General features: G+C 33.4%; 4 protein-coding genes and 1 pseudogene across 4 annotated transcripts; 2 read left to right on the top strand and 3 right to left on the bottom strand.

The window, feature by feature from the left end:
- The first annotated feature begins 2217 nt into the window (after positions 1–2217).
- On the top strand, positions 2218–4386 carry LOC129880898 (60S ribosomal protein L35a-3). The gene is made up of 5 exons (XM_055955135.1): positions 2218–2323; positions 2416–2451; positions 2572–2800; positions 2941–2983; positions 4170–4386. The coding sequence occupies exons 1-4, from the start codon at positions 2292–2294 to the stop codon at positions 2980–2982; spliced, it is 339 nt and encodes a 112-aa protein (XP_055811110.1). The 5' UTR covers positions 2218–2291; the 3' UTR covers position 2983; positions 4170–4386.
- Positions 4387–7403: 3017 nt separating this feature from the next.
- Positions 7404–12173, top strand: LOC129880896 (probable sugar phosphate/phosphate translocator At3g11320). The gene is made up of 4 exons (XM_055955133.1): positions 7404–8365; positions 9582–9685; positions 9811–10039; positions 11697–12173. The coding sequence occupies exons 1-4, from the start codon at positions 7916–7918 to the stop codon at positions 11841–11843; spliced, it is 930 nt and encodes a 309-aa protein (XP_055811108.1). The 5' UTR covers positions 7404–7915; the 3' UTR covers positions 11844–12173.
- Positions 12174–14339: 2166 nt separating this feature from the next.
- LOC129880895 (LIM domain-containing protein WLIM2b-like) lies at positions 14340–18335 on the bottom strand. Its single transcript, XM_055955132.1, has 6 exons — positions 18123–18335; positions 17722–17909; positions 16355–16454; positions 16231–16265; positions 16018–16107; positions 14340–14754 (listed from the first exon to the last, which is right to left on the bottom strand). Exons 2-6 carry the CDS (start codon positions 17854–17856, stop codon positions 14545–14547), a joined length of 570 nt encoding a protein of 189 aa, XP_055811107.1. The 5' UTR covers positions 17857–17909; positions 18123–18335; the 3' UTR covers positions 14340–14544.
- Positions 18336–20932: 2597 nt separating this feature from the next.
- On the bottom strand, positions 20933–21913 carry LOC129880894 (tyrosine-protein phosphatase DSP3-like; annotated as a pseudogene).
- Positions 21914–22054: 141 nt separating this feature from the next.
- Positions 22055–27226, bottom strand: LOC129880893 (phosphoinositide phospholipase C 2). The gene is made up of 8 exons (XM_055955130.1): positions 26788–27226; positions 25708–25904; positions 25392–25527; positions 25088–25318; positions 24764–24987; positions 23846–23963; positions 22755–22994; positions 22055–22570 (listed from the first exon to the last, which is right to left on the bottom strand). The coding sequence occupies exons 1-8, from the start codon at positions 27103–27105 to the stop codon at positions 22277–22279; spliced, it is 1758 nt and encodes a 585-aa protein (XP_055811105.1). The 5' UTR covers positions 27106–27226; the 3' UTR covers positions 22055–22276.
- Between the last annotated feature and the right edge of the window lie 76 nt (positions 27227–27302).

Genomic DNA, 27302 nt, shown 5'->3' with positions numbered 1-27302 from the left:
TCTCGGTACGATCCATGACATATTCATTGTATTTATGAGCCGCACAATGGAATTATGAAATTTTATCTTTTTTCGTGTGTGTTATCCCATAAATATTTTAGTGATATGGATTTTGGTTATTTTTTTTGAACCTTTACGGGATCCTCCGTAAGTACCCGGGGGAGCAGTACGTTTACTCTCAACATGATCCACGATGTATTTATAGCATTTAGGGACAGCACAAGGGGAATTAGATGATTTTTTCATTTTTCATGGGGGTTAACCCATAAATATTTTTGTGATATTGCTTTCGATTAATTTTTTCTGAAATCTTTATGGGATCCTCCGTAAGTATCATGGGGAGCAGTACGTGTAGTCTCGGCACGATCCACGATATATTCATTGCTCTTAGGTGCCGTACAAGCAGAATTAGATGATTTTCTCATTTTTTGTGTGTGTTAGCCCATGGTGATATGATTTTCGGTCAAATTTTTTTGAAACTTTTAGGTGACTCTCCATAAGTACCTGAGGGAGAAGTACTTTTATACTCGGTACAATCCACAGCAATTTTATAGCTTTTAGTGCCGCACAAGAGGAATTAGGCTATTTTCTCATTTTTCGTATGTGCTAACCCATGAATACTTTGGTGATATTGCTTTTGGTCAATTTTTTTAAATTTTTTTATAAGAATCTTTGTAAGTACCTTGGAGAGCAGTAAGTGTAGCATCGGCACGATCCACGGTGTATTTAAAGCATTTAGGGGCACACAAGTTTTTAAGGTAAAATAGATGTATATATACACTTATTATATACAACTATACACACATATTATACATAAAGAGTGTACTTGAAATGAAAAAATAATCATGTAAAGAGTATTTATATAAAATGTAGCAAAGCATTATCAATTTTCGTAGCTATAATCTTATATAATATTATATATTGGGATACGTTTCATAATATTTATGTTAGACTATGTATCTTTGAAAACTATAATTTTATTTTAAATCGCATTCGGTGAATGCAATTTATGCCTTATCATACATCTATATATTTTTGCCCTTTTTTTTGATATTTGAGCTGATGTTAGAGTAGAGTTTGGTATATAGGGTCAAAAGCCTCAAAGCGTAAGCATAAAAACATCCTTCGTAAGCATTTACAGGCCGCCGCACTAGCAGAAATAGGCGATTTTCTCATTTTCGTATGTGCTATCCCATAAATACTTTGGTGATATTATTTTTGGTCATTTTTTCGAAACCTTTGTGTATGTGTAGTCTCGATACGATCCACGGTATATTCATAACATTTAGGGGCCACACAAGCTTTTAAGATAAAATAGTTGTAGATATATACTTATTATATACGACTATACACATATTATACATAAAGAATGTGCTTGGAATGAAGAAAAAAGAATCATGTCAAGAGAATTTATATATAATGTAGCAAAACAATATAATTTTTTGTAGATATAATCTTGTATAGTATTATATATTGAGATACGTATCGTAATATTTTTGTTGGACTGTATATCTTTAAAAACTATAAATTTTGTTCATAAATCACATTTAATGAATGTGATTTATGCTTTATCATACATCTCAACATTTTGGCCTTTTTAAAAATATATATTTGAGCTGCAATTAAAGTAGAGTTTGGCATATTGCGTCAAAAGCCTCCAAGTGTAAGAATAAAAACATCCTTCATACGTAAGTATTTAAGGCCCGGACAAGCGGAATTAGGTGATTTTCTCAATTTTTTTGTGCGTTAGCCCATGAAAATTTTGGTGATATGATCTCGATCAATTATTTTTTGAAATATTTATGAGTCCCTACGTAAGTACCCGAGGGAGAAGTAAGTTTAGTCTCCACATGATCCACAACGTATTCATAGCATTTAGGGGCTGTAAAAGCAAAATTAGACGATTTTCTCATTTTTCATGTGTGTTAGTTCATAATTATTTTGGTAATATGACTTTCGATTAAATTTTTTTCTAAATATTTATGGAATCCTCCGTAAGTACCCGGGAGAGTAGTACATTTAGCCTCGGTACGATACACAACATATTTATTGCATTTAGATATGTGAAATAAACGTGGTACGAAAGGTAATTTTGAAAACTATAAAAAGGACCTCACTCCTTCTCTTCTCAATCCAGCCCAATTCAGTCGAGCCCAACGAATTCTATAACTGGGCCTTAAGCCCATCCCTCATTCGCTAAATAACCCTTGCCCAATAATAAAAATTCCTCTCTTCTCCCTCAGCAACTAGGGTTTTAGGATTTTCTTCAGTTTGCAGCTCCAGAGTCGAAAATGGTGAAGGGACGCCAAGGAGAGCGTGTAAGGTATTGAATCATCTTCATTTATAATCTCATTTTCATAAAATTTGCTTATAAATTCACATTTTCACTATTTTCTACCTTTTTTCTTCATCCAGACTCTATACTAGAGGAACAGTTCTTGGATACAAGAGGTAACGTAACTAATTTGTTGTTATTGTCTAATTTTTAACTGAAATGAGTCTGAATAGAGCGGAATGAATATAAGTGAATTTGCAGCTGATTGATTGATGGAATTTGAAACTGTGAATTAGGTCGAAGTCGAATCAGTATCCGAATACTTCATTGGTTCAGATCGAAGGAGTGAACACTAAGGAGGAAGTAGATTGGTACTTAGGGAAGCGTATGGCTTATATATACAAGGCGAAAACAAAGAAGAATAACTCACATTATCGCTGCATTTGGGGAAAAGTTTGTAGGCCTCATGGAAACAGTGGTGTTGTTAGAGCTAAGTTCAAGTCCAACCTGCCACCAAAATCCATGGTACACTTTGACTGCTATACACACTTGACTAATTTAATGGCGTTGTAATGGAATTTTGTTTGCTTGGTAAAGAGGGAGGGTATATGATGTATTTGTATAGAAAAGTTTGTGAATTTATTTATTATCTTCCATTTTTGCAGGGAGCTAAGGTTAGAGTTTTCATGTACCCAAGCAATATATAAGGTACTGCATTTTATTTCGCGTGGATTGCCTGCTATAGGACATAGATTAATGAATAAAGGATTGTTGATTTGTGGTGATGGCGAAATAACAGTTTCATTATTGGTCCAAGTATTTGTAAAAGTTGCATACTTTGGGATTTTCTCTTACCATAAGATCCTTGTACAATTAGGGTCATTTGGTACGAGGGATAAGTAGTAATCATGGGATAAAATGCAAGATTATTTTATCTTGTGTTTGATTAGGGGTATTAGTTAGTTTCGAGATTATTTACTCCACTATTTATACTACAATGATGGAATATCCCAACCCACGGGATAACTTTGTCTATCCCATTCCCATACCAAACAATCCCTTAGGGTATTAAAACTATGTGGTTTCTTACGTGATAAATTGGAAGTTCATTCATTGTCATACCTAGCTGTGGTGAGAACAATCTTCTCAATGTTTGATAGGTACGCAACCACCGTTAACACTCATTCTATGCCAATTATCTACTATACTGCCCTTTTTTCTTCTTACACCCCAAAAGTGCATGAAAGAAAGGATTGTTTTATACGTCCTTTGTTCATATGGAATATATGCCTGTTCTTTCATTCCACATTAAACCAATAATTATAAAGAGGCTTATCACTGTAGTGTGTTTTTGTAGGCTTTTGAAGAAACATTATTCAACTCTGTTTTCTAGTGTCTGTTCAAAAGCTATGAAAAAACTAGGACCCGCAACACCTGAATGGATGGCTATTAGCTATAGGGTCTCAATTGGCGTTAGTTCCAACAAAAATAGTGCCCAGTTCCATCCCTTCAAGTAAGCACATTTCTTGAAAATCTACATGGAAGCATTAAGCAGATAGCTGATTGTGATCCCCTGCTTGGCAAATGTGGAAAGGGGAAGGTGTTCTAGCAAAGCTATTTTGACTTGTTATCACAATAGATATAATATGATGTTGAAATTGCTCATGTAGTATTTAACCTAAGAAACTGGAAAATTAGTATCTTATGATGGATTTGCTCTTACACATTGTTTTGATATTCTATCATTATCGGATGATCTTTCTGGTTCAAATTGTCTGGCTATTGCCCTATCACTATTCTGTAGAATCACCCTGTTGTTACCTTGATGTTGAGCTTTTGTATCTACTGACACCATTTGAAGGTAGTAACTGATTGTGCATATTTGTTGTTGCAGCAAGGTATTTAGTTGATCCTTGCTTTGGAGGCCCTTCGTTTGTCTATCGAGGTCATTTGTGGTGAAGGTTTGAATCTTTAAAATTTAGTTGGACATAAATTGTTTTGGGCTGTGTGGATTTACATTTTTGGTTTTTTTTGTTTATCATGTACTCTGAAATACCAAGGTTTGTACATCTGATTAGATGTCTAATTTTATTCTTGGAGTTCCATTTTTTTCTTTTTGCTCTTAAATTTTTGATGACTTTGATATGAAACTATCTCACAAATCATACGCCTGGTAATATCTCACCTTTGATGTTGTATTCGATTGCACTTCACCTTAGTTCCATAATTTTGAAAACAATTTCAGTGTTGTAATTATTCCAAGACATTCCAAGTCTCTTAGAGGTTCACTGGAAACTTATTCCACCATGGTACACAACACTTAAAATATGCATTTTGTGCTCATGGTGATGTTGTGTTGTCTATAGTTTTTTGCCAGGATTTCATTACCCAATTAACTCTTTTTCCTTTGAGCCGAGGTCTGAGGGTCTATTGAAAACAGTCTCTCTACCTCTCTAAACTTTCAACGTAGGGATAAGATTTGTGTACACTCTACTTTTGTCATACCCCTAACTTATGAGATTACAATAGATATGTTGTTGGTGTTGTGGATATAGATGAAATGGAGATTCCCTATGGTTTAGACGGTTGTTATACTTGTGTGTACATTTATATGCAATTATAGTTTTTCTAGTAGATAGATAGGCAACATTGGTTGGGAACAAGTTATTCCAGGATTAATTATCTTCGGATAAGGTGGGATAACTATCTCCCACCATGTATATTGGATAATTTGTCCCATCACTATGATATTAATGGTGGGATAAGGTATTTCAAACTTGCCAACCAAACAAGACATCAACATTTTATCTCTGAATTATTTTTTAATCTTATGTTTATTGCTCACATCAAATCAAATGACAAACCTAAGGTGACAAGAATAGTAGCATCATTGGTCTATTACTACAAAAAATGTATGAGGGCTAGCTAGCCAGGAGAATTGTACAGAAAAATGACTAGACATCTTGAGTGTGTTTGGGTAGGGAGGAAATTATTTTTTGAAATGTTTTCCAATTTTCTCATCTTGATTAGCAGTTTGGTTTATTTTCAAAAGGGCAGGCTTGTTACTTTGAGAAATTTTATTGAATGGATTATTGGTACACAATATAAATTTGAATTAATTTGATAAGTTTGATTCGAGTACGACACGTTGAAAAAAATATGTTGCCAGGATGCAAATAAGCATTAATTCCCAAATAGTTATCTTCCCTTCTATTGGTTTATTTTATGAAAAGCAAAAGAAATCTCATTTTCAAGTTTGGTTTATTTTCATTAAATTAGGTCTAGTTGTTCTCTTTTAATTTTTTAGAATTTTGTCGGCGATGAACCTTATGGTTGATCAAGTCGTCTAATAAATCACTACTATGCCCACACTATGAACAACTTTTTCTTTTTTATTCACAAGACATGTTTTTCTTCATTGACTAGGAAAATGCATGAAAATGACCATTCTATTTATCACCTCGTTATAGAAGTATTTTTTTTCCCTTGACGACTAAAAACATTTATTGATCATGATATTTTATGATAGTATAATTTGAAAAGATTTTTATCTCTAATTTTAATAGCTACAAAAATAAATAAATCAAGATTTCGCACTTCTAGTAAACTCTTTGTCAAATAGATTAAATGCCTACTGGAGTTTAAAAAACTCAAATTTTTTCATTCCATTAAATCACATTTCAAGGTTGATTTGATATTTTTGATGAGTTCAAATCTATCTAATTTATTAATATCTTGTACTATTTCTATGTAGTTTGCAAACAAGGCACAATAGAAAGATGACAAGGAAGAGAGTCGAGAATACGAAGTCTTGGATTCACATTTCAATAAAAATAAAAATACTAAGTGATTTTTAGAACTGGTTAAGTACGTACAAGCTAGTTCATAAACAACGATTACCAAAAAAGAAAATGCCAACTAAAAATGAACCACTGCCACAAAAGACAGCAAGGATGTTTAATTATTTGTTACTTCAAAAAAACAAGATATTTATAAATAATTTGTCTACTTTACTTTTTGTGTTATTTAAGCATAATATTTTCAAATTATTTTTGACAGTAAAATTCTCCAAGACACATGTAAGTTGGCCGGCTTGCACGAAAAATGCTCAAAAACAAAAAACATTGAATTCAATAGAGTAATAAATAAAGATACTTAATAAAAGTCAAACAAAGTGTCCCTTTTTACATTCATATACAAGTCTACCAAAGTGCCCCTTTTATTATCACTAATTTCAATTTTAAAAAAGCTGAAATTTTATTGACCTTTTATCAATTTCCTTGAATTGGGTATTTCATTTCTTACTTTATGTTAATTTTGTGAGGAAAAAAAAACGACATACTACATTCCGATTGGATTTATAGAATATCATTATCGAGAATTCAATAACTTTTAATTAAAAAATATGTATATGTATTAAAAGAATTATTCAATATTTAATTGTAACTCTAATTATTATTATTATTATTATTATAAATTAATATAACAATAACAACAACAACAAACTTAGTATAGTTTCAAAAGTGGGATATGAAGAAGATAACATGTCACTACCTTGAGAACATAGAAATGCTATTTTTAAAGGACCTTCGGGCTCAAGTAACGCCTTATCACTACCTTGAGAAGATAGAAATGTTATTTTCGAAAGACCTTCAGAGCAGCTAACTGAACAATACAGAAATAAAGATGTCATAAAAAATAATAAGAAAACATAACATAACATACCAAAGAGGAGCAACAATCACAACCAACTAATGTAATAACTAAAGCACAACTATAAAAATCCACAAATTTTTAATTCGAAATCCGTCTTAACGATCAGGTCAACAATAACAACAGCAACATACCCAATGAAATTTTACCAAATGAAGTCTGAAAAAGATAATATACATACAAATCTTATCATTATCTTATTAAGATAAAGAAGTTGTTTTCGAAAGACCACCAAATTAAGTTCTAATTTTACTATGTCATCTTCTTAACTTCTCTTTCTTACCGTAAGCCGCAAAAAGAAAAATTCAAAAAACAAATAAAAGAATCCACCAAAACTTGGAGTCCTTTTTATTTTTATTTTATATAAATGTAAAATAAAAACAAATTAATTAATTTACTAAATTAAAAAGATATTAGCACTACTCAAACACTTCCTTTCTCCCACGCGTTTACCCCCTCACCCCCCCCCCCCGCTAACCCCGTTCTCTCTGCAAATTCGTCGGTCGTCTTTCTCAAACGCCATTTTTCATTTCTCAAAAACCTCTCTCTTAGTCTTTCTATATTTGCTCCAAAATTTCCAATTTTTTTTAGTTTTATTTCTTCAGTACAAGTAAAAGTTGTCTGTGTATTTACTATTTTTTAAAGTTTTTTTTTGGGTGTCTAATTGAATTGATTGTTGCTGAAGAAATTGAATCAGATCCAATTGATGGTTTCAAAATCACTTCTTTTTTTCTTTTTTTCTACTCCTAGAAGATCCATTCTCCTTTCTCCTCCATAATATTTCTAATTTTTTTTCACTTTATTTCTCGAAATTCTTGTATGTTTTTTTTTTGGTTTTGGTTATATTTGATTCTATAGAGTTTTTCCTTTGTGGGTTTTGTTCTTTGTGAGATTTTGGGTTGTGGGTATTGATTAGATCAGTTTATAATGTCTGGAATGAAGAGTTCAGGTCAATTCTTTACAATTGGGCTAGTAACAGCTTGGTATTCATCAAACATTGGGGTTTTGTTACTGAACAAGTATTTGCTTAGCAATTATGGGTTTAAATACCCAATTTTTCTTACTATGTGTCATATGACTGCTTGTTCTTTACTGAGCTATATAGCTATTGCTTGGATGAAAATGGTACCAATGCAGACTATAAGATCTAGGGTTCAGTTTATGAAGATCTCTGCTTTGAGTCTTATTTTTTGTACATCTGTTGTTAGTGGCAATATCTCACTTCGGTATTTGCCAGTATCTTTCAATCAGGCTATAGGTGCTACTACGCCTTTTTTCACTGCTGTATTTGCTTATTTGATGACATTCAAGAGGGAGGCATGGTTGACTTATGTCACTCTTATTCCTGTTGTGACCGGGGTTATCATCGCCAGTGGGGTATGCCCTTTTTTATATTTTCATCAAATTTGTAGTTGTATTGTGGTACTGTCTAATGATAATGATAATGATACTTCATCAATATTGTAGTTGTGTTGTGGTACTATGTCTAATGCTTTTGATCTGTTTTTGGTTAGTTTAATCAACTAGACTTTAAATTCGTGCTCTTTTAATATAATCATCTGAAACTTTGGGGAATCATAGTGGTGATTCGGCCTAGTGGTCAATGAAGTGAGTTAAGAACCATGAAATTGTTGGTTCAAATTCCAGTAGAGACGAAAAATACACTAGGTGTTTTCTTCCTATCTATCCTAGCCTTGGTGGACCGTGGAATTAGTTGAGGTGATCGAAAGCTGGCCCGAACATTACAGTTATAAAAAAATAATCATAGTGGTGATTCAGCTGCATACCACCAACTTCTTAGCTCAATAAACTGGTATAAAAAAAAATCATAGTGGTGATTCGGCTGCGTATCACCAGCTTCTTAGCTCAATAAAGTCCGATTATTTATTCAGTGTCCACAGTATATTTAGAATGTGGAAAAAGGAATATCTTCTGACTTAGGCTTATAACAAGGGCTGCATTAATATTCTACATGACCAGGTTTAATTAGCATTTTTGTTTTAGTAGTCTACTACTGTGGAAGAAAAATCTGTCATGTCTACTTTATAAACGAACATAGTTTCTGTTGCAATTTGTTTTCCTTTTCGTGGTTCTTTTTTCCTTCTTTCTTTTGGGGAGTGGAGGGCTGGGATTGGTGGAATATACAAGAGGGGGGTCTTTGTGTTAGCTGTGAAGAAATACCAAGAAGTCTCCTTGTTATTTCATGATCAAGGGTGCTATCCTGTTTGTAGAACTGGTCCTTCTATATATAGTTAACATAATATGGTCAGATAAGTTGTGCTATGATGAATGAATTTGCTAAACAATAAGTGCTTTAGTATTTATTTCCTTGTTATGGGATGGTTCTGGTCAACCTATGATTAAGAGCAAGTTCCTTCTTCAGATTATATTGTTAATTGTAGCACAAGGATGGTTTAGGGAGTGAAAGAAGTATCTTCTGACCTAGGCTTGCGACAAGGATTGCATTGATATTCTATGTGACTAAATTATAGCATTTTCCTTCATCAAAAATTGTATTAGCAGATTCATTTTATTTGCAAAATGCTGATGGAGAAATTTATTTGTGTCTGATTCATTCATTTTATCTTCTCAGGGTGAACCAAGTTTTCATCTATTTGGATTCATAATCTGTATCGGTGCAACAGCTGCAAGAGCACTCAAGTCGGTGCTTCAGGGGATTTTGCTGTCTTCTGAAGGGTAATTACTACATATTATTTGTGTATTTTATATACTAGTGAATCTGTAGCCAAATTTTGTGCTTTTTTGATGTGAACATATTGGGCGTAGGATATGAATGCTGAAATGTTTCTTTTTGAATTAAGGGAGAAGCTGAATTCCATGAACCTTCTACTCTATATGGCTCCCATAGCAGTTGTATTTCTATTACCGGCAACACTTATGATGGAAGAAAATGTAGTTGGCATCACATTGGCACTTGCAAGAGATGATAGTAGAATCATCTGGCTTTTGCTATTCAATTCTGCGCTGGCATATTTTGTGAATCTGACCAACTTTCTGGTGACAAAACACACCAGTGCCCTGACACTTCAGGTATTCTTCCTCATTTACTAGTCAGATTTCTTTTCATGTGAATTAGTCTTTAGTGTTGTCACTTGTCAGATAAGGTCGAGTGTTGCTCTTTGAATTCATAGATCATTGCTGCATCTGATAAAGAAATTATGTTGTGATCTTTTCTATATGAATTTCATGATAACTCCACAAATTATGTGTGGACCTACTTATTCAAAAAATGTCTCTTTCTTTGCTTCATTAAATATAGCTTTTGTCTTGGTTTGATCATTTTATTTTCTGGGAGGCACTTTCATTGTCTTCGTTTCTCTTCAGATTGTAACTTCTGATAAACGTTAATTTTTTTAATTCTATATTCTTGGATAGCTTCTGCATCCCTAGTAAACAGTCTGCATGGAGGTTCGATATTCATGTATGATTTCTTTTTGATGTTTACTTTTTCTTTCTGACATTTAGTTGTCATCATTTTGTTATTTCAAACATTTTGGATTCCATTTCTATGCTGTTTTTAATTGATTGTTCTAGACATTCAGTGCCAGGAATTGTATGTGCAAATGAATGAGCTTGCATTTCTCCCCTTATTCATAGTAGAAACCACAAAGTGGTGTACCAGACAGGTGATTCAAACATGGAAAAATTATACAAAAACACAAATAAAGGATAAAGATTATGGGGGTGGTGCTGGGCACCGACTTGAAGTTTGGAGAGGATTGGGAGTACTCAAGCTTAGCCTCTTGTAGGGAATTTTCTCTTCCCGTGACAAACCCGTAAATGGAAATAGCTCTTCATTTCAGAATGTTCCTGTGTTTACTTGTTTGAAAAAAAAAAGAGTTTCACTTCAAGACTCATCCTCTTAGAGTTCAGTGGGGATTGTCATGTAATGAACCACGAAGAAGAGTTATATGTAGGTTTCCACCTCCATACCTAAGAAGGGGAACTCCTGTAATTAGCACATACATTACACAAAGAAGTGAAATGGTTCGTTTTCGTAGAGCTTGGAATATGTTGTAAACGATAATCCATTTGTATATATAGGAAGCACAACATAGCAAAACTATAGTAAAACATTTCATGATTTGTCCCTAACTAGTTTTATGCAAAGAAAAGAGTTGAAAATGTTGCTGTTTCATGGTATGGGGAATATAGTGTTATTTGATGAAATAGGATATACTTTGGCCAGGAGAAGTTGAACCTTGTAATTTTTTGTAGTTATACAAAAGGTGCTAGAACTTTGTGTTCAAGGAAAGTGGACGCTAATTTGAAGTAAATTCATTTACATTCTGGAATTGAAGATTTTATCATTTGAATAAAGGTGTCAAGTATTTTGATGGACTAGATAGGATACTGACTAAATTAAAATTGGGATAGCGAGAGGATAATACGAGAGAATTGGTTTCCTAGACCACTTATAATTCTTTTTTTAGTTTTATGTCCTTTTTACAAGAGATCTTCATTTTTACACATAAGAGATTTTCATTTTACACAAGAGATTTGGAAAAGTCATTTTCTTGTATTCATTTTATAAGATGGCATCGCCTATAGTTATATCTTTCCTTCGGTTATTGTGTTCCGTGGTTCTTTGCGTTTACCTTTTTCTTTTTGGTTAAGGAGGAATGTGCCTCTTTTATCTCTTCTATAGATTCTTTGCCCTTATAACAAAAATTGCTTGCTTTTACAGGTCCTGGGAAATGCAAAAGGAGCTGTAGCTGTTGTCATCTCAATCTTAATATTTAGAAACCCGGTGTCAGTTACAGGGATGCTTGGCTATGCACTTACAGTTTTTGGAGTCATACTCTATAGTGAAGCGAAGAAACGTAGTAAATGAACATGGAAAATTTTCCACTTGTGGCGTCTGAAATTAATTGTTTGTTCAAGAAATGATTCACTTTCACAAGGCAAGTCGTGGATCATGCTTACAAATTTTCTCGTCAAATTTCTATCTTTTTCCCAGAAAAACCTGCGAAACAGGCTTCCATCTGTAACAGCCAAGAGACAGGAATAGGCTGAATAGCAAATCTTAAGAGGTGACTTGATTTGTCTATCTTTTATTCTTTCAGAAAGATTGTAAAATTGAGACTACACACAATATGTTACTATAGTTGTCAAATTGATTTATTAATGAAAAGGATCTCAATATTAGAAATTTATAAATGAATGAATGATAAAGGATCTAAGGATGAATGTTTGGACGACTATCTGAATTACTTACTTTCTCCATTTTAATTTATATGACATAATTTGACTGATATTGTGTTAAAAAAAATAATAATTAAAATCTGTGGTCTTAGATATGTCATAACATTTTGTTTACCAGGAAAACGGTAGAGTTGAATTTGCATAACGTCAAGATACGTATCTTGGCTTAACTTATTATATTCGATTTATTAGTAGTTGAATATGTTAGCTTAACTTGTTATATTCGATTTATTAGTAGTTGAATATGTTAATAATAGCTAGTAAAAAAGAGAGAAAGATAACAAAGCAAATAAACGAGAGTTCGCTTAAAGCGTAGGAGCTTCGATGTTTAGTGTATGCTACATATGTTATTTTCCTTCAAATAAAGAGCTATACCATTTTGTGAAAGATACTATTTATAGGTTATAAAAGTAATATATCACCATAGAAAAGCTTCAATTGAGCCCTAAAGTAATGCGACCAATAATTGTTTTTCACCTGTAAATGTTGTTAGTGGTGTCAGCTAATATTTCTTCTAATAATTAGGATACTATATGATTATCTCCATGTATTCATTCTTTTTTTCCTTTTGGCCACATCATTGGGACACAAATCACTTCGTGTCTTCGGGCCACGAGCTCTCAATCCTTCTTTGGTGATATCCCGACCTTGCCATTCCAGGGTCTTGTCGAAGTCGATCCTTACTGAACATATTCCTTCTACACTCTGTGTTGGTGCCACATGTTTATTCTTCACGTCGGCACATAGCTAAGCTGCTTTTTATCCAATACACATTTATATCATGCGATTAATGTTTTTTTTTTTTGGAACATGTGTCTTATAACATTTGTGTAAGTATAAAAATTTATCTTTCGGGGATTGATTGTTTGGTTTGTGGGATAAGGAAACATAATCATAAAACAAAATGTAAGATTATTTCATCTTGTATTTGATTATGAGTATTAATTAGTTCGGAGAACTATTTTGTACTAAAATGATGGAACTAATTATTCCATATAAAAGATGACTATCCTAACCCATGAAATATCCTTGTCTATCCGACTATCCCATTCTTGTAAGTTGTAACAAAACAACTCAAATACAATGGAAGTTTAAGCTATATATGGAACACAGTCTTGTGCGTTCGAATCCTCTTCGAGGCATAATATTAAAAATGCTCATTATAATAAGTGAACTCGGATCGAATTGTTATATCAATACTAATTCGATTTAAGTTCTCAGAATAGATTCACTAAAGAATCGTAAAATCTTGTTGATCTTCTCAATGGGGAATCCACTTTGAAATCTTTCACCCAAGTGTTCTTCAGATATATGCTTCAAAAGAATCACACAAATGTCAATTACAGATCTTCAGAAAAATGTCCGTCCATAATCCACCAAACAAAATACATTACATGGACCAGGAAGTTGGCATAATGCACTAAATTTTGATCATTTCATGAACTTCTATGAGCAGAATAATGTGCACCATCTTGCTGTTTTTCTCCTTTTCTTCTGGGTTATATTTCCTTGAACTTGGAGAGGAGAATGTCAAACCTGTCCACAATTATATTGATAAATATCGGAGAGGAGAGGAGCATTGGATTGGTCGCGACACCCTTTTTCCTGGGTGTCGCGACCAATTATATTGATAAACATCGGAGAGGAGAGGAGCATTGGATTGGTCGCGACACCCTTTTTAACACCAGCAGGAGGATGTGTTTACTTACACCTAAAGTCGTTTACAGAACGAGGTTCTTTTGCTGGTGGTAAAAGTTACCCCTTAAGTAGAAAATACCAAGATTGAACTCTAATAGTACACCACCTAGGGTGTGGTCGAATATTTGTGATCCTTCTAATCTTAACTAGAAGTCTTTGATTCAAACCTTCTTGGTAAGCATTTGCACTGGGTCAATCCAGTGCAAATACAGATTAGTTAAGCTAGTTGGTTTTGGTATCAGATACAGGATACCTAAAACATTTAAAAGAAGAATCTAATAGTAATGCAACACTAATTATTACTAATTAACCTATTAGAATCTAATAATTGAAAAGTGCATATCAATAACTCAAACCGAAAAAAAGATAAAGAACAGCATGAGAGGACGATCATGTAACAACACTGGTAAGAACTGCACGACAAAGGTCATGAGAAAACAGCATGAACATTTAACATCCAAAAGTTAAAGTAACAATGACAACAACAGGATAAGTTTTCACAGTTGTGGAAATCAGATCACACAGTAAACCAAAATGGCACACCAATTGGAGATATACGGGGAAAAAAAGAAGAAAAAAAAAATATAAAAAGATCAAGCCCTCCTGGATAAAATAGTTGATGGAGATATAGTTTAAGAATCTGGAACAGTTGCTGCTGGACGCTTCATTGAAGCAGACTTGATTAAATGATTGTAGCTGCCTTTCTCCTTGAAAAGCTGTGAAAAATGAGGTTTGCAGTACAAAATACCATCAAGGGCAGCATAATTCGACGGATTTAAAGAGCATCCACCATGAGAACACTTGAAACACGACTTGTGATAACTTTGGTTCTCCACTGTCACCTGAAAAAATGGTCAATCAACTTAGATATATGTCAAGAAATTGAAGTGTTGCACAAGTTACATCTCAAGAAGATAAATATATTAACAATCTGTAGTCAACATTATACACCTCTTCACCGCCAGAAACTGGCAACGGAACAGGGACCAATGTTGTCAACAATTTAAATGATGAAAAGAACCCAAAACCCAAAAACTCTAAAATATAAACAAGTCAATGTATATGTAGTTCAATTTGAAAATTTCCAGGTTCGGAGATGGCTACACATTTAGATATCAAGACAATCACATAGGTTAACAATAATCAGATCAACTAACTTCCTAAATAAGCATATAAAAGGTTCAAATGACTCTTCTTTTCATTTTGGACTTTTTACCTAGCACACTGTGGACATTTACCTAATAAAGTTCAAGGTTCTTTCCTACCTAACAACTCAAAAGTGGTAGAGTTCACTGATGTGAGGCTGCTGAGAAGATGGGGTAGCGCACACAACTCACCTAGTAATTTTCGAGTTAGTCATTAGTGAGATGTCTAATGAGGAAGTAGAATAGAGTGGTGCACTGGATGATATCCTTCATTCAAAGAACTACTAATGATTATTCTGTGAGGAAATAAGCTCAAATTTTTAGGGAACTCTGAACATCTATGCTTAAGTTAAATTTCTGCAAGTCTTAAGAGGAAAGACGACACATTTTCTGTCACTACCATGAACTGATCATACTGGTATTTCTTACACTGTTTTATTCTATATTTATTTAAAAAGAATACGGACACATTACAACATTTCTCAACCATGCAAACCTCAACCACGCTAAATTATCTTTTAGCTACCATCCATTCCCTTTCGGGTCATTATATTGTTATCCATCATCCTGCAGTAACATAGCATGTTCCGATTGAAAGAGAGATAGTCCACCTTTGAAACCTGGCTTGCATATTTACATTGAGGAGACACCTAAAAGATGAACCTGTTTTCTTGTGCCACTAGAAAATGATTGAAATTACATGAGTGCGCATAATATAACAACAGAAATCAACTTTAGCCAATGCTTGTGGAGGAAAGAGATGAAACTTTTTGACTCGCAAGATTAACTCCATAAACAAAAAAGTTATTATTGAAATGAGCACTCCCACCCCTCAACACAAAAACTCTTCCCCGGAAAAGGTTCACAATGTGGACCAAAGCCAATTAAAGGATAAGTACAATTTATCCCTCAATAAAGACATCAAAATAGGGTGAAATTATGAGAATTGGGTATCTGTACCTTCTCAAGTGGATAAGCCGTTTTACCACAGGTGGCACATTTTTCCTGTGTCCCAGAAAACATGCCGGCAGCTTTGCTAGGAGATTTTGTCTGTGTGGTGAAAGCAAGAGGAGAGAATAAGAGGCACAACATTGCATCAGATCTAAAAAAAATACATTATTCGTCTCTTTCAGTATGTTAATCTTAGGTATAAAAAGTTGCAAAGAAAGTTACCAGTGTTGGAGTTAACTTCTCAGCTGACTTCACAGCTTTCACAAGTAAAATGCATTTTCATATTAGATAAAGTATTGTGGAATTTAATGTTGAATAAAGAATTAAGCAAGAAATATACACTTACGGGATTGAAAGTTCTTGTTGAAGTTGCCAGACTCCTTGTAGAGCTGCTCAAAATGAGGCTTGCAATACAGAACACCTTCCATTGAGGAGTAACTGCTCAGCTAAGAAAGGATCACATAAACATATAACATCAGTTGGTATGCATCAAAACACCATAATCTTTTCATATTGGAACTATACATATACTACATACACCACTGGTGGAGCCACATGTATTCAAGGGGTGTCAATTGACATCCCTTCGTTAGAAAATCACATTGTGTAGCTTGGTAAAAAAATCTTTTATATATATATATATATATATATATAGTGACTCCTCTTGGCTGCTTCAAGGTTTACTCCTATATATTTTGACATCCTTTAATGAAAATCCTGACTCCACTACTGACATACACTAAGATAATTATTCTAAATGATTGAGCCAGTAGCGACTAAAATTACAACTCCTATTGCATCATGCTCCAACATCAGGATAATAGAAGTTTACCCTTTTGTCAAATTTCAAACTCAAATCAAGGAAAAACCAGGATGGAAAATTGTAATCTATCAGTTAAGGGTTTGCTCCACATTAAAAGTCAAGATTTTGAATCTTTGCATCTGTCAGTGGTGGAGCTAGAGTATAGCTTATGGTTTTATGAATCCAGTAGCTTTGGTCAAAACCTGTGTTTGTCTTAAAATCCGTTGAATATGAACAAATTATTAATTTAGAACCTGATAACTTAAAAGAACTAGAATCCCGACCCCATAAGCTTCAAATCTTGACTCCATCTTTGGCTTCTACCTCAACACATTAAGAAAAACCCAATAATCTCTGGTGCTCTCTCAGCAAAAATCAACTTTTTAATCAATCAACTACGACTCAATCCCAAACAAGTCGAGCTCAATTGTATCACTCAGGCAAGAAAGAAACACTAGGTAATAAAAACATAGCAAGAAGATTATAATGTGCAACACTTTAAGTAGGATGAAAAATTGTAATCTATCAGTTAGGGGTTTGCTCCACATTTTAAGTCAAGAGTTTGAATCTTTGCTTCTGTGGAGCTAGAGTATAATAGCTTATGGTTCCGTAAATCCAGGAGCTTTGGTCAAAACCTGTACTTTATCTTAAAAATTAAGACGTACAAATTATTAATTTAGAACCCAATACTTAAAAGATCTAGAATCTGGACCCTATAAACTTCAAATTCTGACTCCACCTCTAGCTTACCCAGAAATCTATGGTCCTCTCAGCATAAAAGTCAAGTTTTAATCAATCAACTACGACTCAATACCACACAAGTTGAGCTCGATTGTATCAATCATCTAAATCCATTCTATAATTAAAACATAGCAATAAGACTATAATTTGCAAAACTTTAACTAAAGTACCTTGAGAGTTCCTTTACAATGGGTACATTTGAAGCAAGATTTGTGATAATTAACCCCATCAGCTGACAAAAGTTCAACTGGGTAAACTGTCTTTTCACAAGCCTTGCATTTCTGTTGAGTGCCTGTAAACGACATGACTTCAAACACAACAAAAATAATCCTAGATCTGATCCTCCAAGCTATTTACTCTACAAAAATCCAAAAACAAAGACGAAAAAAAAATTAATCATTCATACTATTTTTCATATACTGATTACACAATCAATACAGAATTTGAGCAAAATCTAATAAGTTCATGTAAATCTATAGATCTGCGTCTGCTTAATTTTTACGCAGAAGCAGATCTATGCTGTGAAAAAAGTAAACATCAAAAACAGTTTTATTGGTTCAAAGATGCATACATTGGAAGATCAAAACAAAGAATAAATGCTGCAAGTTGTTGATTATGTGTAGATTGAGGTATTTTTCAAGTTTTGTGATGCGGCGGGCGTTAATGGCGGATGAAGAGAATGTTTTTTTGGGAGAATGAGCCAAAGAGAGAATGATGAATGGGAAAGAAAAAAGCAGAGAAAGAAAGAGAGAAGGGGCCAGTAATATCTTAGTTTATTTAAAGAAAAGTAATTGGCTCCTCGTTTTGACTATAAATCATGTAATGGACAACATGTAGACTCCTATCAGACTTGATACAATAAATCATTTGTTTTGTCAACTAATCTTTTAATATATATTTGGAGATAAAATTTGAATAGATTTTAATTTTTCAAGTCTCATTTGAAATTAATTTTTTGAGATTTGCACTCAAAATTTGAAAAATTTTAAAATAAAATGCATGGTCAAATTTGAAAAATCTTAATAATTTAATTGGTTGATTAACTGAGTTTTCACTTTTTTGATAAATTTTTTATTTCCCATCTTGTAATCACTTTCTCATTTCTCCCTTTCATACCCTTATTTTTTTGGTTAAAAGAAACTCAAATTTTTAAGTTTCAAGTTTCAACGTATTTCAAAATCTATAGATGAACACGTAACTTTTTTGGGAACACCAAAAAAAGACTACAAAAGATTACGATCTTTTAAAAGTAACACCGCTAAATTTATTGGGAGAAGAAAACTCCATACTCTTGAGTTTCAAGTTTCAACATATTTCAAAATCTATAGTTGAACGCGTAATTTTTTTGGAAACACGAACAAAGATTACAAAATATTATGATCTTTCAAAAGTAACACGCTAAATTTGTCGAGAGAAGAAAACTCCATACTCTTGAATTTCAAGTTTCAACGTATTTCAAAATCTATAGATGAACACGCAACTTTTTTGGGAACACAAATAAAAATTATAAACGATTACGATCTTTCAAAAGTAACACCGCTAAATTTATCGGAAAAAGAAAACTCCATACTCTTAAATGCAGTTTCTTAGATTGTTGGATCTTCATAATGTTTGTCTTCTTCGTTTGTCGAAAAATCGACCTCTCTATAGATATTTAATTACCCAAAAAATTAACGTGAAGGGCATTAACTTATAATACTTATTTAGAAAGATAAGATAAACTTATGTATAACTTATACTATGCCTAACACGGTATTAAAAGTTAAAGATTAAAAATATAATGCATCACTTTATTCAAGAATATGGACTAATAGTGCTCCATTAAAAAGAAATAAGATTACTTTAGACCTAAATCGAAAGCTAGTGGACTATTTTGACTTTTTCTCTGTGATATACGAATCAATTTTTCAAGTTGATGATAAATGTCTTAAAAAATTAAACAAAGTGAATGATTAAATGGCAATTAAGACAGACACCGCATGCAAATTGCAATATGCCTAGCACGTTATCAATGTTTTTGTTGACACAATGAAGACTTAATATAAAGCTTTACATACCGATAAAAGTTCTGATAAAGCGATAAATATTTCTTCACCTTTAATTAGAAATTTTAAATTTGAATCTCATTAGATACAAAGTTTCATTAACAGAAAGCATGTTCTTTATTCCCTATATATGATTTATCGATTTGAACTTTGATTTAGTCGGATTCTAATATAAATATTGAATATTTTATTGAGAAATAAAAAAAAAATTATAACGCTTTACATGAGGGAGTAGCATTTAGTTATTTTCCCAATTTTGTTAACAATTGATCTTATTTTTTTTAAGCTTTCGTATTATTTCTTTTTTACTTAGCTTGCGCTTGGACATGTGATATAAAATCATAATTTTAAATCAATATTTGAATATTTGATTTGAAACATGATCTTAAATCTCAATTTTTTCAAAAATATACTATTATATTAATATAGTATAATATAATATAATAATTTAAAATTAAAATTGTGTTTGAACATGAATTACACTTGAAATAATATATTATAAGTTAAAAAGAGATATGAGTGAAAATCATTCTTTCATTTGAATCATATTCTTCTATTCCAATATATGTGAATTGTTTTTTTAGTATTAGAGTCAAAGCACTTAATTTTAAGTATAAATTTAGATACAAAATCTTCAAATTTTAAAAATAAAATTATATATTTTAAAATTATAAGAAAAGTATTATTCAATCAATTCATTTGATGATTTAAAATATCTTTAAAAAATCATAAAAATTATGATTAAAAAAAATTATTTGACTCAAATAACATTCCGTCTTAGTTTATGTGATATTCTTTTCTTTTTGGTTAGATTTTTTTAAAAGAATGACACCTTTCTAAATTTAAATTTTTCATTTTACATTTTATCCAAGACTCTAAAGATTTCAAATAAAGTAGGACCAAAACAAAGTATTAGGATTACAAGTTTGGTGACATGGTACATGCGGCGAAGGTGAAAGCGAGTATTTTCTTTAGTTCTATTCTAGAGACAAAGACATTGTGACTGTAATTTCGTTCGTACTTCAGTAATGTATTAGTGGCTTGTACACGTGACAACCAGTCTTGGGGGATTTTGAGATTATTTATTTGTTTTAATTAAGTTAAACCTTGCTTTATCTCATTTACTTCCGCATTTATTTTCTATTGGGTTTTAGGCTGACTTGTCTTGGTGGGTTGAGATGAATGTCATCACACCCGAATTCGGGTCGTGAAACTTTTCTTTTGAATCAAGAATTTATCGAAAACAATCTCTCTGTCTGCAAAAATAAGAATAAAATATGCGTACATACTTTTACAAAAATCTTTTGATTTTTAAATTTTATGTCCAATCAAATATCTTTATATAAATTGAAACGAGAGGAATAACCATGGAAGAATTCCCTGACCAAAACAATATTTTAACATTACAACAAGTATTTGAAATACTCAAAACAATGTTTGAACATCAAAGCTCTCCAGAAATCTCAGGTCATTCTCTCCACTTTGCTCCAGCAAAATGCTTGTACTCTTCAACCACATCATCCAAAGACCAGTTCTGCAATTTCCTCAAGCATCCAACAAGGCAACCAGTTCGATGTTTCCCTCTCTTGCAATGTACTAAAACCAGGTAAATTCTCTCATCAGTTATCACTCTCAAAACATCCATTATAATTTCACTTCTAATTGACATGGTTGATGCATCCTTTGTTCCATCGATACCGAATTGGTAAAGCTTTATGTTGTTAATTCGTAGAAATTCGATGTTTTCTTCTGGGTAAGGTACCGTGCATAAGTATATGATAGAATGAAGATTGAGTGATTGGAGGAAATTGAAATTGGAGGGATGAGGGAATCCAGATCTGCAAATGTAGTTATTTTCTACCGCAGAAAAGTTTGTTGGTGGTAGCTGTACTAACAGATCATCATCACCTTCTTCTTTCAAACCCATAATCATACTCATATTTCTCTGTTTTTTTATTTTCGAAAACAATCTCTCTGCCTATAGCCTATAGAGGTAATGTTAACGTACACTTGATATGTTATTGTTGAATCTCAACGATCGACATTATTTTACTCATAATGGTTCTACCAGGACGGCATGGAAGTTGCAATTGTGGGGGGAGGGGGGAGTAGGGTAAGGGGGTGTTTGGATGATTGTAAAAAAAAAAAAAGAAGAGAAAATTAAGAAAAAAAGGGTATGATTTGTGAGTTTGTTTTTTTTCAATTAAGAAGGCATGGAAGTTGCAAGAGAGGGATGTAGGGTAAGGGGGTGTTTGGATGATTGTAGAAAGGAGAATCAAGATGGGGGGAAAATATGATTAGTGAATTGATTGATCGAGAAAGCAAGTATATTATATAGTTTGATTTTGGAACATTGAATTTGAGTTGGTTTATGACTTTGATAAACCAAATTCTAAACAATTTAGGATTATTAATCTTGATTTATATCCAACATATGTTGTTCTAATAAAACCAAGGCTCACACAAATATATAATATTTACATCTCAGCATATACATAATATTTGAATGATTTTACAAAAAAATATTTGCACACATTTTACCACATAAACTTATTTACATCTCAGGGCACATATTAACAAAGATACAGACTATACCACAAAATACACAGAAGAGCAAGCTTGCCAATCATGGTAAAATCCTTATTTTCCACAAACAGAACAAACCAAAACGAACTCACATTTAGATAAATTCGAAACGCATAAGTAGCTTGACAGAGTTGTATTTCTCTCCCTTGCGGCTGTGGAGTGGTACTGCTCGGATACCTTGTTTTAGTTCTGCAACAGGCAAACAAGTTTGTCCAGCAAAATCATCTTTTTCAGACATATCATACTCATGAACTTCTACGCGGAGTAGAGCCAATTCAGGAACTGTTAATGGGAACTCAAATTGTTCATCCCAAGTTGGTATCCAATTGTCCTCAAGAGTCTTTGTTTTCTTCATTACAACATCACCAGGAACTCCAGCAATTCCTATCTGCATACACCCAAACCCAAAGTGTATTGAGGGAAAATTATCGCAAATACCGAATTTAAACAAGTAAATTAACCAAATAATAATGAATTGCAAAACCTTACGGAAACCCTAATATTCTTCCAGAATTTATAGCTAATTAACCAAATAATAATGATAATAATGAAGGTTAAGTATATCCATCTACCCTCGCGTAGAAGTCTGGAGGAGAGTATGCATCAAAGTGTGTGTGTTCAAAGTCATAATACCACCCTTCCCCCATAAATACTGTGACCTTCAATGTAGTTTTGACTGGCAAATTTGCTTCAGGATCGAAGACCTCATTGTTGGGACCTGCTTTCAATAGTATATCTGGTTTCTTAACATATCCACAACCACCATTGGCTCTGAACATACCATGCATTAACCAAAGTGATCTTCCGTAGCCCTGCCACAAAACTTTTGTTTATGCATTTTCCTTAGGAAGACTGTGACAAATGAATTGATAAAGAAAACGATATTGGGAACAATAAAGTTATACAGTGAAAATCAGATGTGATAGAGTAGAACTTAGAACAAATAACCCACCGTCCAAGAAAGTGACCATTTTAACTATTTTGCTTCTTTTCAGGGGGTGCTTAAAGGGGTATTTGGCGCGGGGGGTAATATTACATAGTCACACCAACCATTGAGCTCTCCCTTAATTACTACATATTGTTACTCTTCATCCAAGTTCATTTCCGGACAGATCATTTAAAATATAACAGATCTGAGGCTTCAATATAAGAAACATCACACTCAGTGTAATCACACAAGTGGGGATCTGGGGAGAGTAGGATGTACGCAGATTTTAACCCTACCTTTGTGGGGTAGAGAGGTTCAGATATTGGAGTCACGACACATATGCAAGTGTGAAGAAAGCTTCAAATAAATTCTAATGTGATATGTGTCAGACGACAAAATGATCGCAAGTGTAAAAAAGTCTTGGGATTTATATGCATGCTTGGGGGGGATAGGTAACTGGGTTCTGATAGGTATTTATAATTGCTATGTCTTTCACCTTGAGAAAACAGAACAGAGATTAACAGTTCACTCATTCCTCTAAATCAATGTTACATCATGAAGGGAAAGCCACATGTAAATCTTGTAATCATGAACGTAATATCAGCAATGGTGTAATCAAGAAAAGGGTCACTGAGATCAAACAAACGCACAGAAGAAAAGATCAACATTGCATTGGGATTTTCTCCTACGAATGCTGCCTCTTTTGCTTTCCAGGGATGAAAAGAGAAGATTAACCTGCATATTGAATGCCACCATTTGAGCTCCATGTGTCCATGCAACGAAAGGATTGTAATTGGATGAGTCAAAACGTATGCCCTTTGGGTATATTCTCAGAATGTTCCTCTGAGTGAACCTGTAAGCATACCATAATTATGCACATACAGTCTATTACATGTACATGGCATGAATACAACAACAACAACAACAACAACCCAGTGAAATCCCACAACATGGGGTCTGGGGAGGGTAGAATGTACGCAGACCTTACTCCTACCAAGGTAGGACGGCTGTTTCCTGGAGACCCTCGGCTCAGTAAAAGCATAAATGCATAAAAAAAAATGTTAGATAAGAATAGAAAATTAAAAGCTTTATGAGAAAAAACAACAAACAAATAACGAATAGATGACAAATAAATATAAATAAATATAGACTAATAACAAATAACGATTAAATAAATAATGTACATGGCATGAATAAATTGGTAAAATCTTAGAAGGCATACACACGAGTGCTGTAGATCAATTACATGAAATGTTATGACAAGTAAATCTGCAACAATATTCCAGAATTTGAAGTATCAAATGAGTTAGATTGTGTCATCTGAAACACCTTCGATCACACATGACAAACAAGAACACCACCAACAACGACGATGACATCGCAATAGCTAGTTGTAGTTGAAAAATCCAATGTCCATTTTGCTCCATTTGCACTTGTTTCATTCCAATAATCAATAATATGGGGTTCCTTAACACTAGAGGTTCTCACGTTTACTAAGGGGCATACAAATCTCTAATATGACAAAAAAGATCCTTGCAAATAATGAAGGTAATGTAAGTGTACCTGTATGACTAAACCTTAATCTCAACTATTCTAAAAGAACAGGGTTGTACTGTACATAGTTAATTTGATGGATGGAGCAAAATAATATACCTGATAATTTCTTTTCCATGAGTAACTACAGCCTTTCCAAGTTCTTGCTCACTCAAGCTAAGTCGTCTTACTTTATCAGGATCAACCCTCAGCCAATCAGACAGTCCACCTTTCCCCTTTCCAGCATGAATGGCAATTAAACGCTTGTATTCTGGTGCTGTATTTTGCTGCGAGGTGAGATCTTCTTCGTCATCATCGTCAGCTTCACCTTCATCAGAGTCATCCTGCTTGGAACAGTGTCAGAATGTGGCAAAAATAGAGTTTAATTGAAGAAACTCACATACTCAAATGGGTCAAACGAATTAGTAATGCATTTTATTACACCTTATCATTGTATCTGGCTTTAATGTCTGAAACTTCCCTTCCCCAAGCTTCTGTACCACCTTGATCCGTTCCTTTCGTTGTGTCTGTTTCCTTAACTTCCTTTGCCTGAAGGTACTCTTTGGGTGGCTTGGTTGATATCAGAACACGTCTTTTCAGTGATTCTGGGGATGGAAACTCTTTCAAACATGAATCGTCAGAAAACAGCATATCTCCAAATGTTTGAGTGATCATCTATTATTTTTCCACAAAAGCATTATTAGGATCAATAAAGGTCGGATCATATCCAGAATATGAACATACACACCTCCGCCGTTTTTGCCTGAAGATCTGTAGTTAGATGATCTTCAAGTGTTATCACCACAGGATACTCAGAAACAGAAAAAGCATGTTCCTTGATAGACCTCAAACATTTGATGAGCGCAACTGGAGTGGTCAACGTTCTGTATGAAAACAAGTACATTTACAAACTACAAAAAGTACAAGAACAATAGAGAAAGCTCAATAATAGAGACTGTTTTGCTGACTCAAAAATTCATGAGAAGTATGACATGAAATTCAAATTCCAATGCTAGTCCGGTAGAAACATAACACAGCAAAGCTTAAGAGCATCAATGACATACCCTCCATGAAGAACTTCCACATCATCTTTAGCGGAATTTGGCCATATATCCAATTCAATTACTCTTACACCTCTGTTCAGGGCCTGTATTATGGGGACATCACTGCAGTCACTACTCAGCTGATTCCCAGTTAAATAAGAATTGTGGCCTGTGTATATGAAGTAATGAGACAAAGGCGCCTTCATATCTTGGTGAATCTGGAAAAAAAAGGAGAATTATTACTGAAAATAATACATCAAATATGCTACTATAATTTATGAAATGAAATAAAAATGATACTTCAATTGGATTATCCGTCTTTTACATTCTTTTAACTAAGAACATGTCCATTACATATGGATTCCTTTCCCTAGCAACCTAAAGAATGATACAAGGGAGGCTCACTTACTAAAAACCTCCACAAGAAATTAAAAAGCATTCCATATAGATCAAATCAACGGGAGAAGCACCTGACGATCAAATCTAAAAGCTTTTGCGATTCAAACCCCTGTATTTGTATAATATTTTTTATTTACTATGTATAAATAATCTATTCAAAACCCAGTAAACAAAAGGAATTGTAGTCTAGAACTCATAAACTAAAACTTCTAACTCCGCCTCTGAATGCGCTAGTTACTAATTTATATACAAGTATCCTCTTTAGGACCTTATAAAGGGAAATTAAAAGAAAAAAGCTTAAACACAAAGAATTTGACATTTGGTATGAAAGAAAAATGTTCTCAACTGAAAATGTTTTCTGTCAATGATATTTTACCTTGAAATTTATTTTTAGATCAATTCCCAATGCTTAGTCCTATATATTACTACTAAATAATGTGTAAGGCTGCCTTGGCTGAGCCACCTTAGGCAGTACGGTGCATACCCTTTGCCGGAAAATTATATGGTGTACAGATAATAAATGTTAGATATTATGAGTGTGTATTCAATTTAACACTATCCTTCAATCACATGAAAATGTTTTTTCAGAACATCTTCTACTATATCAAATACACATACAAAATCAATCAAATTACACAGCGACACCAGTAAATCGAAACCAGAAAAACTTTGAAAGAAGAAAAATCAGCAACAGTATCTTACCCCAAGCTTAGAATTAAGAGGAGGATTGATATCAGCGAAAAGATATTTGAAGAATGCGTCAAGATGAAGACCTCTCCGATGGAAAATATTTAGGATCTTAAGGTCATGAAGATTATTCATAATACCATGAGCATCATCTAAAGTTGAGTTTTGCTCCTTTTGAACCTCAATTAAAAACCGATGTAGGTTCTCCGCGTTCATCACTCCATTATCGGAGTACCGATTGAACAAATTCTTCACATCCGCCGGAGCCTCGGCGGCGACCACCCGAAACCGCCGCCGGAAACAGAAACAAATTCTGTAAGTCTGCTTCGACATTATTAGGAAGTAAACGGAAAATGGAAAACGGAGAGGATGATTTTTGTAGAGAAAAGAAATGATATATTTATGTGAATGGTGAAGTATAACGGTTTTCCATTATTTTGCTTAGATAGAAGGGAAGGTATAAAAGTTTTTTTTTTATTTGGTGGTTAATTTATTGCGCGGATTTAGGGTATGTTCAGTACGACCAAAAA

Source organism: Solanum dulcamara, chromosome 2, assembly GCF_947179165.1.
Source record: "Solanum dulcamara chromosome 2, daSolDulc1.2, whole genome shotgun sequence".
NCBI lineage: Eukaryota > Viridiplantae > Streptophyta > Magnoliopsida > Solanales > Solanaceae > Solanum > Solanum dulcamara.
Note: the sequence above shows the minus strand (reverse complement) of the source record. Positions and strands in the feature narration are given on the sequence as shown.